At 37.6% G+C, this 12474-nt stretch overlaps 1 protein-coding gene across 2 annotated transcripts in view; it reads right to left on the reverse strand.

Annotated features, from left to right (window-relative positions):
* The window catches only part of LOC101738629 (T-box transcription factor TBX20), an 83000-nt gene that overhangs the window by 7584 nt on the left and 62942 nt on the right, over positions 1-12474 (reverse strand). For both annotated transcript variants that reach the window (XM_012694453.4, XM_004930909.4), the window contains exon 5: positions 3340-3575. In XM_012694453.4, coding sequence (XP_012549907.1) covers positions 3340-3575 — 236 coding nt within the window. The remainder of the gene's footprint in view (positions 1-3339; positions 3576-12474) is intronic.

Consider the following 12474-nt stretch of genomic DNA (forward strand, 5'->3'; position numbering starts at 1 on the left):
TCACGCTAACAAACGTGCTACGGATCCACTGAACTGCACTATCTGTTGTCTCACTGTGGGCTAAAAATAAATGAGTATATACGAATAGATTTTTTAATACCCCTTCATTATCTCCATCTATGTATTTATGTTACGAAATCTTTATACATACTTTCCGCAAACTTCAAGAAGTCCGATTGACTTGAAAAATCGCACACGCATCAAAGACCGATGACCATACAATAATATTACTTTGGCTTAAAGTCCTGATACCCTGGATAAAAAAAGGATATTTTTTAGTTTTCACACCATATTTACTTAATTTTAGTTTTTAGATGCCATGAACATAGCATGATTTGCCAAATATGACACCATAAATTGCGGCTGTGAGTTTGCTTGACTTGGCTCGTTTACTTTAGCAAGTGAATTACGAATTCCTATACTATTCGTAATAACTTATTTAAATGAATAACATAGTTTAAAAAATTATAATTAATTGTGTCGGTAAGTGGGTAAAAGAACAGGGTATATCTTTATCGGGTGCCCCGAATACTGTATCATTTCTTTTATTATATTACATCCATAATGTAAAGTACTTCATAGTAAAAGTATTTCATATTTTTTAATGTAAGATAATGGTTTAATCTTTTCAGTACTATAAAAATATTGCGTTTTAGTGTGACCATACAGAAAAAAAAGATTTTAGAGTTAATGTAATATGGTTATTAATGACAGCCATCATATTATAATTAATACTAATAGTCATAGAATAATCTTAATGTATTCTACAAATCGTCACCGTTCAACGTTTATTAACATGCAAAACAATTATCCTTCATTGGAACGTAAAATCAGCATGCAATGACTGTGTTATAATAGATTTACTTGGTATTATGAGGATTCCTAGTAAATTGCATAATTAGTTTATTAAGTTTGTTGCAACACGAGATGTCGGCAAGACGGAAGGTTTTTCGAACAATATATAAATAAAATTGGAGTGTCTGTTTGTAATATTGAAATAACCGCTTTTTACTTTAAGCATATGAATATATATACGGTATATAGACCAAAATAGCATTTTTTATAATTTTTGTCTGTCTGTCTGTTTGTTCCGGCTAATCTCTGGAACGGCTGGACCGATTTTGACGGGACTTTCACTGACAAGTAGCTGATGATATAAGGAGTAACTTAGGCTACTTTTTTTAAACTAGCTTCGCCCCGCGCCGTCACCCGCGGCTATTGTCGTACCGTGTCGTAACGTCACGGGACTCAACTATCAATAATAAAAGTTAATGTTTCCGAAGCGAAGCGAGGGCGGGTCGCTAGTTATCAATATATCCATTTGCCATATAATTCTCAATTTATCTTGAATTTTGAATAATACTAATTTGCTAACAACTCTTTGTTAGTCATTACGAATGTAGTAACATAGTAAAACGATAATAAGAAGAATATAGTTGATTTTAAGAATGTCGTTTATTGTACTTATTTATTTGAACCACAACTATCGTTGCCACTATTATATTAGAGTCGACATTCCTGTTTCGATTCAATATTTGTTTATTTACGGCAATATATATATTATATAATATTGCAGTAGACAAGCAGACGAGCTCGCAGCCTGTTATAAGGCTATACTGAAGCTCATAGACATCACAACGTAAAAGCTGGCACCCCACCATTTTCCACAAACTTTCCATTGCCTTCAACTCAAAATAGCTTCACGGCAGAATTATTAAACGATCCGTAATGAATCCTAAGATCGTCTTATTTTCTATATTCAATGCTTGTTGGCAAAGGGAAACGCATTCACTGAAAATAATAAAATAGTTTCCTCAATAACTTGAACTGGTGGTATAGCTGGTGGTAGGACCTCTTGTGAATCTATTTCTGCCGTGAAGCAGTAATGCGTTTCGGTTTAAAGGGTGGGGCAGCCGTTGTATGTATACTGAGACCTTAGAACTCATATCTCAAGGTGGGTAGCGGCATTTACGTTGTAGATGTATATGGGCTCTAGTAACCACTTAACACCAGGTGGGCTGTGAGCTCGTCCACTCATCTAAGCAATAAAAAAAAAGGTATTTAATGCATATCTTGGGAGTAAAATATATCAATAACATATTTCTACTGATAATAATATGTGTAATTGTATCGATAAATACTGGTCCGTCCCTAGTTCGACAGCAGATCTGCTCAAAGGTTCGTATCAGGCTCAATCGGAGTTGGAGGCGCGTTTTTAATCTTTTATTCATGTGTTCTTCGCACAAATTGCAGGGCGGCCGACCTAATGCCTTTCGACTGTTGCTAATAGCCTGTCAATTTATCAAAATCGCCTCGAGCACCGCAACCTGCCAATTTCGGGCAGTTCGAGGCAGATAAAACTAAACCGGAGATAAAATGAACGAATTTTATTTATTAATCTATTTAGGTTTGCGCGTTAAGATGTTTTGGAAATTAAGTTATCCGTTTTTACGACTTGTCGCCATACAAATGTTTACGTCTTAAAGACTGTATACATTTAACGCTAATTAGAATATCGTTCTCTACAACCGGTACAACACTAATGTACATTTGTGCGAGATTTAAATACGTACTCCAGACACCGAATACCTAGTATCAAATATTTGACACTAAGTCGCTTTTTTTTGCTGCTATGCTGATAGCCTTGAGAGGCTATATCAGCTTCGTTTTGACGTGTAGATGAGCTCACGGGGCTCAAACCGGAAGTGTTGCTAACACTGGCCCTAGCAAGAGCAGGGCTTCGCAGAATCTACCACCGGATCGGAAACGCGATCCACTGAGAAGATCCGGCAAGAAACCCAGTGGGCTCTCGGTCACTAACTACTAGACTAAGGAGACGAAAACTAAACAAAACTTTACTCAGAAACTGCCAAAGGCGCAACCTTAAATATGTTTTGCGATTTTCAACTTTAAGTCAAGTCTAGTAGTTACTCATTTTCTTTTGCGATTAAAATGTGACTAAAACCTAAAATTTAAAACGGGTCTTATGGGTTTGTGGCAGATAACTTAGGGATATACATTTTTTTTTTGTCATTGAACTCCTGAACAATAAAATACGAAAACATTACAATCTGTATAAGCTGATGGTAGGACGTCTTGTGGGCCAGCACGGGTAGGTAAGTAACACCACCCTACTTATTTCTGCCACGAAGCAGTAATGCGTTTCGGTTTGAAGGATAAGGCAGCCGTTATATTGAAAAACTAAGGCTTAAAACTCATTTCACAAGGTGGATGGCAGCATTTGCGTTGTTGATATCTATGAGCTCCTGTGACCACTGAACACCAGGTGGGCTGTGAGCTCGTTTGCTCATATTGGCGAGAAACTAAAAAATAACTTACCTATCAAAATCCGTAAGTCGCGAAGAGTCTCTGAAGCCTTTCGCGAAAGGATTGGAGTCTATCTTCAGTTTGGTAATCAATTGGTTCTGGTAGGCCGTGACAGCGGTGAACACCGTCTCCGGAAACACGAAGGTGCGGTGTTGTTCGCGCGCCAGATCGGTAATAGGTCCGCCGCCTTCTCGAAGTTTGACGAGGTGGATCCTCGGCTGGTATCGATGCATGGAGTTTAACACGATCTGGGAATACGAAATACTTGTTAACCAAAGTAAACTTTGAGCGCTCTGAGGAATTGTTTGAGATGATTCAATCATCTTATTTTTAACATTGCACCTCCCGCCACCCGAGCAGATAATGTCCATACTGTCTGTCTAGCCGCTGCGTTAATTGACAGTGCATTTCCAGAGATATTTTTTGCCACGTACCATCTAGCTTTGGAATGAACTCCACAGTATTTTTACGGAATGTAAGTACTCAGCGGTGACGTGCTCCTGTCTTACTGACGTTTATGAGTGACTGTAACCACTAACCATCATGTGGGCCGTATATTTTTTATATATCTTTTTTTGCTTAAATGTGCGGACGAGCTCACGGCCCATCTAGAGTTAACTGGTTACCGGAGCCCATAGACACCTACAAAGTAAATGCCGTCACCCACCTTGAGATATTAGTTCTAAGATCTCAGTACAGTATAACGGCGTCCCCACCCTTGAAACCGAAACTGATTACTGCTTCACGGCAGAAATAGGCAGGGTGGTGGTACCTACCCGTGCTCGTTTGCCTACAAGGGCAATAAATCAAAATACATGTTTTCGGATAGTAGAATATCATACTAAAGTCAGTGACTTAATCTATCAAGTAGCATTAAAATTAGTCTCCAATTACACTTAACTCCACTTACAATGTAAATAAAAATTTCGAATAATAATATTTATGATGATATAAAATTTTAAAATTACCCTGACCGGTTTTACGAAAAGACATTTCTTATCGGATTGTATATACAACAGACCGAATAACTTGTTATAGATACCGTCCCTATTACGAAATTTCCTAGGTTGTAAGGCACTTTTATCAATATTTTTTATTGCCTCTACAGACGGCCAAAATGATGGTGAGTGATCACCGTCGCTCATAGACGTCAGCAATGTCAAGGGTAACATCAAGCTGCTGTCTACTATTGATGACTGTCATATCCTTTACAAAAAATCCTGTAATCCTCTTTTGACACCACCCTGTCATTGTATTGTGCTCACTGCCAGAGCAATCAAGCTACTGTCTATCTCTTCTTTCTTTCTCCTTACCATCTATTCTTTTATATTTTTAAGATTACTTTACAAATCAGTTCTTATCAAATCTAAAATTTCAGATTATGTCATGATCTTTTTTTACTGCAACACAATTTGTATTATCAAAGCATTCAATAAGATTGGCCAGTTTCACGACACCTATTAGGTACTCAGATAAAACTCGAATTAATAAAATTACAAATGGAAAATAGCTGGGCGTGCAACTCGTATGCTAGTTTCCCCATTACAACGTTCATTATTATCTATTTAGCGATATACAATGTCGGAGATTTCTCAACATGTAACATTGTGGGATAATTAATTGGTGGGTTGTCGAGGCGAGCGCGATGTGACGACCCGATAAGCCGACCGCGGGCATCAAAATGTTCATGACTTTACTGCCCTGATGAGATAATTAACGTCTGTAAATTAATTAATTTGACTGTCTAGTTATTTTTATTACCGCTCCCGTTAATTGCAGGCAAAGACGCCGACTCGTCCGTGTTGTTTTCGCAGTACTCTTTCGTGAATTAGTTGATGTGTTGGATTTTAAATAATAACACGTAATGGCCCAGTTACATTACCTTGCCGTGATTTCAAATCCGGTTGGCTACAGTATCTAAAAATAAACGAACCGACAACTTCGTCTTGATAACAAGTTACGTGCCATTGAGAAAGAAATATTCTGTTATCATCGTAAAGCAGAGCCCTTGTTTCTATGAAGTCTCAAACATGAAGAGGTCGAGAAAAGTTGGCGAACTATTGGCGAGATGTTTAGGTGAAGCATCCGTGTAACATATTAAGTACTTGCGTAATTAAACCAGTTGGTTTTTTTTTCAATAATGAACATCTTACCCACACTACACAAGTAAGGTTTGGTTAATATAATAGTAAGAGAAACAAATTCACACTTCTGAGTAGAAACGTTGGTCGAATGCATCCGAATTTTAGTTCGGAACAAAAAAGAAATCCCATTAAAACATACCGTATATGTATGTACATACTATTTTAATATACTAAAGTGTAGTCCCGGGCGTGTCCGTATGTCATTATCGTTTCCGTAATTTCCACACCTGCGCCCTAATGAATTATCGCACCCGCCCCGAATCACGGTTACGATTTATCATTGTAACTATCATCGAAATCGATACCTATCCGATATCGTTATGATTACGATGTTAAATCACGCAACTATAACTAGGCTAACTATCATATTTCGGGAGCATTCAAATTTTGTTGAAGGATTTAAACTTGGGTACCAGTGAGTTGTAGACACAGCTTAAACTGATTTTACGATTTTTAACGCGATTTTTATTTTACGAAGTTTGAAATACATTACTGTTTTCATGGTCACAGGTGACTAGGGCATTATTCGTCAACTTTTAGATTTAGTGCTGACTACCCTAAAATTTTACATGTATTATAAATTTCCTGAATTTTACATATATTTTCGGTTTGATAAATGTCAACCAATTTCTGTTTTAAAATTAGAGTATTTTTATTTATTTCAATTACCTCGCGTATCATGCGCGGAATTAACTTCTTTCCTTTAGCGATTATTTGGATTTTGTAAAATCTTTAAGCTGATTGGTACCACTGTCCAAATTTTAATAATATTGACAATCTGCCGTATTGTTGATATCTGCAACGTGCCACTTTAATATAGGTAAATATATTATTTTGTTCTGTTATATTTATAACAGTCCGTATTTACGAATACAATGCGATTCTTTGTTTAATTTAGTGTTTAGTAGTCAATCGTGGCCACCAATTGTTCAAAATGCACGCGTGTCATCAACGTGTCATACGTTGATGGTATGTACTAATTTTTTTACTGGCGGTAGGACGTGTTGTGAGTCCGCATTGGCAGGTACCACCACCCTGCCTATTTCTGCCGTGAAGCAGTAATGCGTTTCGAATTGAAGGGTTGGGTAACCGTTGTAACTATACTGAGACCTTAGAACTCTTATCTCAACGTGGGTGGCGGCATGTACGTTGTAGATGTGCTCTGGTAACCACTTAACACCAGGTGGGCCGTGAGCTCATCCGACCATCTAAGCAATAAATATAAAAAACTATTTCATAACTCATGAAATACAACAAAACACATAGCATACATATATTTTGAATATTAAAATTTCAGACATAACTAAATAGGGACGTAGGTATGACTTCCTTTTTTAATTCCACAAATTACGCTATATCGATTTTTTACTCGTGTACATGGATTATTCATAATAAATATCTAATACGTGCTACGTATACAAAGAATTTATAATTGTTATGACTACATCGCAGCGGCGGTGACACCGGGTACCTACGTACGCGACGACATCGTACTAAAGGGATGTGGCTCAGCCCACCCGGGTCCCCCTGACATCACCCGTCAAGCGATATTAATCTTTATTATCTGAAGAGTAAGATAATGTGTGCGTTGTCGCCGAGACGAGCGTATAACTGTAATTGAGGTGGGAGGCGTTGGGAGGGTCGTGGGGAGGAGCAGAATATGGACGACGGAGGGGGTCAGATGTCGGTAGACCTTAAACCGCGACGCACACGTTCTTGTTATTTTAACGTATCATCCACCATTTTGATTAATTAATTACGCGTAAAACGTAAGCGATTTTTTTAACTAAAAATATTCACTAGGTTACTTTTCTTGATAAATTTAAAATGTAAAACACACAATTAGTGTAATCTAACTAATTAAGTAGCCAATCGAGATGAGCATCATTTGACAGTAATTGTTTCACTTGAATCGGTTAACAAACAAAGAATGTGCAATCTTCATTCATGTACGAAATCTGAGCACATATCAACAGGGTTCGATGGTATATTTATACCATAATAGCCTACAATATTTTACGATTCACGTAAAAGTCATATTTTCTGCTTCTCGCAAACGAATTAATGTATAAAATAATAATAAAAAATGAATAATAAATTCGTGTATCCGGTTTGCGAGGTCGTTCGCGTGGACTCGTCAATAAGCCGGCGATATTTCGATTAGCGTGCGAGTCGGCGGATTACGGCGGATTGTCGCCTCCGCACGGGTCCGCCGACAAATCGCCCATTTGTACCTTCGCCGACACCGGTCACGCCGCAACATAACGACTTTATCACTTAACATGTCCGGTACAGATAAACTTTGGCAACATAGATTAGTTTGTAGTTTAGGCATCGGATTAACGCCTTATTTTTTTTAAATGTGAAGAAACCAAACCTATTTGGTCTTTTCGTCCTAAGCCCATTAGGTTATTGTTGAACTCTAGTTTTACGATCCACCTTTTATTGACAATTTAGGGTAGGAATAAGGGTTAGAAAAGAAAATCAACAATATTGGAAACTAGTTCAGATTGCCCGAGGTGGACGAAATCATCATGTCTTATTAAACCAGGAAAGACTATCAGCTATGGTTCTTTATATTATCTTATTTTAATTAACTGGTAATACAGCAAGTCATTAAGTACAAGGTCTTGTAGGATAAATTAATACATCAAGCTACACGCAATTTACTTAGCTTCTAATATATTTTCCAAAAGATCAAATGCAAATTTATCGCCGCAGTGATATTTAACAAGACACTAAACGTTTACGATAACCGTCCCACTAAAGTATTTTATACAATGTAGGCAAACTGCAACAAAGAATTAGGTAGGTGGGTACCGTCTATAGGTAAATGAACAGAGACGACATGCGAGTTAATGTTGCCTGCGAACAAAACATAAGGAATTTGGGAAAAACTACCTTTAAAAATAATGGTTCTTACAATTTTCCCTTTCCCTAATAAATACTAGAAGTCATCGTGGCCTAAAGGATAAGACGTCCGGTGCATTCGTATGTAGCGATGCACCGGTGTTCAAATCCCACCGGCGGGTACCAATTTTTCTAAAGAAATACGTACTTAACAAATATTCACGAGTGACTTCCACACTGAAGGAATAACATTGTATAATAAAAATCAAATCCGCAAAATTATAATTTGCGTAATTACTGGTGGTAGGACGTTTTGTGAGTCCGCACGGGTAAGTACCACCACCCTGCCTATTTCTGCCGTGAAGCAGTAATGCGTTTCGGTTTGAAGGGTGAGGCAGCCGTTGTAACTATACTTGAGACCTTAGAACTTATATCTCAAGGTGGATGGCGCATTTACATTAAAGATGTCTATGGGCTCCAGTAATCACTTAACACCAGGTGGGCTGTGAGCTCGTCCACCCTACTAAGCAATGAAATAAAGAAAACTCCTGAGGTCGTTTCAACTTTAAAATGATTTTTAATCGTCGTTAGTACCTAAGTCTACGGATTCCGGATTCGATTCCCGCTCTAGATATGCTTGGTCTTTTATTTAGTACATTTCCGGGATTGGTAACACAGAAATTTTTTTTAGGTGGATCAATTAGCTTAGTAGGCATAAAATTTTACTTTTTATAAGGCGACAATCTGGTTTGATACAGTTTGTGTTCATTTTTTTTTATTATTGCACCCTAAGCACGTTTCTATGCGAGTAACATTAATTTTGTACACCTATTTGTTGAAAAGGCATGAGCACAACCTATCGTACGTGATTGACAGTGTATGAAAAATGTTACGCGATATGCCACCAATCACAAACTTACAAAATAGAATGCCTAACGCATTTACAAAGAGCACAAGCAAATAATTTGCTAAAAGTGTTTGTAATAAGTGCAATTTAACAAAATTAATAGGATCGTTAATTATTAGTAAAAAAATAATGCTTAAAAACAATTTTATAGAAAAACTCAATAATTGGGATAGGCCGATCTTATCTATACTAATATTATAAAGAGGAAATATTTGTTTGTTTGTTTGTTTCGAATAGGCTCCGAAACTACTGGACCGATTTGTAAAATTCTTTTTCCATTAGAAGCCGACATTGTCCCTGATGAACATAGGCTACTTTTTTTAATTTTTTTTTATTTTTTTTTTTTGGTTTCATGTGTGTTTATAGTTTCGGAAGCGAAGCGAGGGCAGGTCGCTAGTTATTAGTAAAAAAAAATTACTAAAAAAACAAATTTATAGAAAAACTCAATAATTGGGATAGGCCGATCTTATTAATTATAAGCGTGTATCATGCGTTTTATTGCGTATAATTGTAACTCTATCCAATTTTACGTTCTTGATAATATATCATGATATGTTCGATGATTTTACAAATGACTTTAACAATAATTGGTAGGCAGCGGCTTGGCTCTGCCCCTGGCATTGCTGAAGTCCATGGACGACGGTAACCACTCACCATCAGGTGGGCCGTATGCCCCTCTGCCTACAAAGGCAATAAAAAGGCAAAAAAAAATATATAAATACTCAAATAGGCAAAATGGTAAACAATACTTAATTTAAATGTCTACTGAATATTTTGCAGTTTCTACATTTTAAGTTAAGTTAATTATGTTTCTTTCTCAACACTTATTTCAGCCGTGAAGCAATAATGCGTTTCGGTTTGAAGGGTGGGGCAGCCGTTGTAACTACATATACTGAGACCTTAGAACTTATATCTCAAGGTGGGTGGCGCATTTACGTTGTAGATGTCTATGGGCTCCAGTAACCACTTAACACCAGGTGGGCTGTGAGCTCGTCCACTCATCTAAGCAATAAAAATAAAATAAAATAAAACGTACACAAAATAATTACCCACCTCAAATAACAGAGATTGAGAAATGTCTTTGATTAATTAGTTTAATTTTATGGTGCTGTGTGAATCTACTCGACGGTGTAATTGAAGTTAAGTCTACATCTGTACTAAGCAATGAAAAACGATCCTTCGGACAGCGGACGGAGAACCTTTTATGATTATTTTTAGTCGTAAATACTAAACGAACGAAAGACTTAACACCGTGTATACTGATCATCCTTAAAATATAATATGAAATGTTTATTTATAGAAGTCGTCGTGGCCTAACGGATAAGATGCCCGGTGCGTTCGTGTTGAGCGATGTTCGAATCTCAGGCGGGTACCAATTCTTCTAATGAAATACGTACTCAACAAATGTTCACGATTGACTTCCGCGGTGAAGGAATAACATCGTGTAATAAAAATCAAACCCGCATAATTATAATTTGCGTAATTACTGGTGGTAGGACCTCTTGTGAGTCCGCGCGGGTAGGTACCACAACCCTGCCTATTTCTGCCGTGAAGCAGTAATGCGAAGGGTGAGCCAGCCGTTGTAACTATACTTGAGACCTTAGAACTTATATCTCAAGGTGGGTGGCGCATTTACGTTGTAGATGTCTATGGGCTCCAGTAACCAGGTGGGCTGTGAGCTCGTCCACCCATCTAAGCAATAAAAACAAAAAGGTTTTTTCGTTCAGAACTCAAAACTCTCTATTAAAAGTTCCATACAGCGATGTTATGGAGTTATTGAAAATACAATTAAATCTGATTGTTGATCGAGATCTAATTGACAAAATGGTTCTTATACTTAATTTAAAAGTAACGAAAGACCGAAAACCCGAAACATGCAACAAAAAAGCTTTATTACCTGCTCAATATTCAAAAAAACGATACATTCAAACCCAATAACCTTAACTTAATACCTTAATCAATTTCATCTTTTATTGGCCGAAGCGTCTCAAGTTCACGAATTCATATGAAACATTAAAATAACTCAGGGACACGTAAACGTTCATCATAACATCAGTGGTAGTTAAATATATCGAAATAAAATACACGCTCGTAAAGAGGCTGACATCGGGAGTAGAACCAAGACTGGTAAATGGTCATTTAAATAGAGAGGAGCACGTTGAGTCGCGCGTCACCCGGGGAGCGACGATAAACGTCACCTCGGAATGAAAATAATATAAAAGAAATATTAAAAAACGACCTCCGATTGAAATGAAGTGAGACGATGTATACAGAAAAACAAATAAGACGACGAATTGAAGTGAGAAATGTTATGTAGCTGGTCTGCCCCCCGCGGCTCAGCTCTCTCGCCTCATATCCCTTCGGAGGTTTCTTACACCTATCATTAGGATGTTTGATTAATACGTGTGGCCGTATCGACGCCATCACGTCACCGATACACACGACGATCCTAACTATGTCAAATGAAACCCGAGTTCACCGGTGGCGCTGCATTCATTATTTGCATACAATGCACGGGATCGAACAGACATTGACAAACCGCATTCCATCACCGGCGACTGCACAGCATTCGATGACACGTTAATATTTATGGACAACGGGTAACGTGAGTTAAAAAACAAATAAATTTTGTTTGTTTTGGGTTGTAAACGTTCAGTCGATCTTATGAAGTGTCGTTAATTATAAGTTTTTTTTTGTTTATTGCCCTTGTAGGCAGACGAGCATACGGCCCACCTAATGGTGAGTAGTTACCGTCGCCCATGGACTTCAGCAATGCCAGAGGCAGAGCCAAGCCGCTGCCTACCGAAAGATGCGGCTGTCCGTCCAAACTTATTAGACTACTCATGGTAGACCTATTTTCCTATCTAACAATATCTACGCCTTTCCTATTCCTATTTCATAGCAGTCTAGTCCAGGCTAGGTAGTGTCAACGCTCTCATAACACCAAGATACTATTATTTGAATGCGAGTGGAATTCGGATCCAATTTTTCAAGTTGCAATATCAGCCCACCTCTATAATCGCTTAACGTGCCCTAAGCTCGTTTGACCGTCAAAGTAAAAAAAAAAAATGTGTCATAAACTTGAAATAATGTATTTTAACGAAACAAAATATTTAAATTTAAATAGAACCTTAAAGCGGCAATAATACGATGAGAAATTGAATTAACGAGTCACGCTTAACCCTGAGTTCATAAAACCACTTTATATCCTGGAGGCCTGTTTCGTATTTAGTGTTGCCAACAACT

Source organism: Bombyx mori, chromosome 4 (assembly GCF_030269925.1).
Source record: "Bombyx mori chromosome 4, ASM3026992v2".
Lineage (NCBI taxonomy): Eukaryota > Metazoa > Arthropoda > Insecta > Lepidoptera > Bombycidae > Bombyx > Bombyx mori.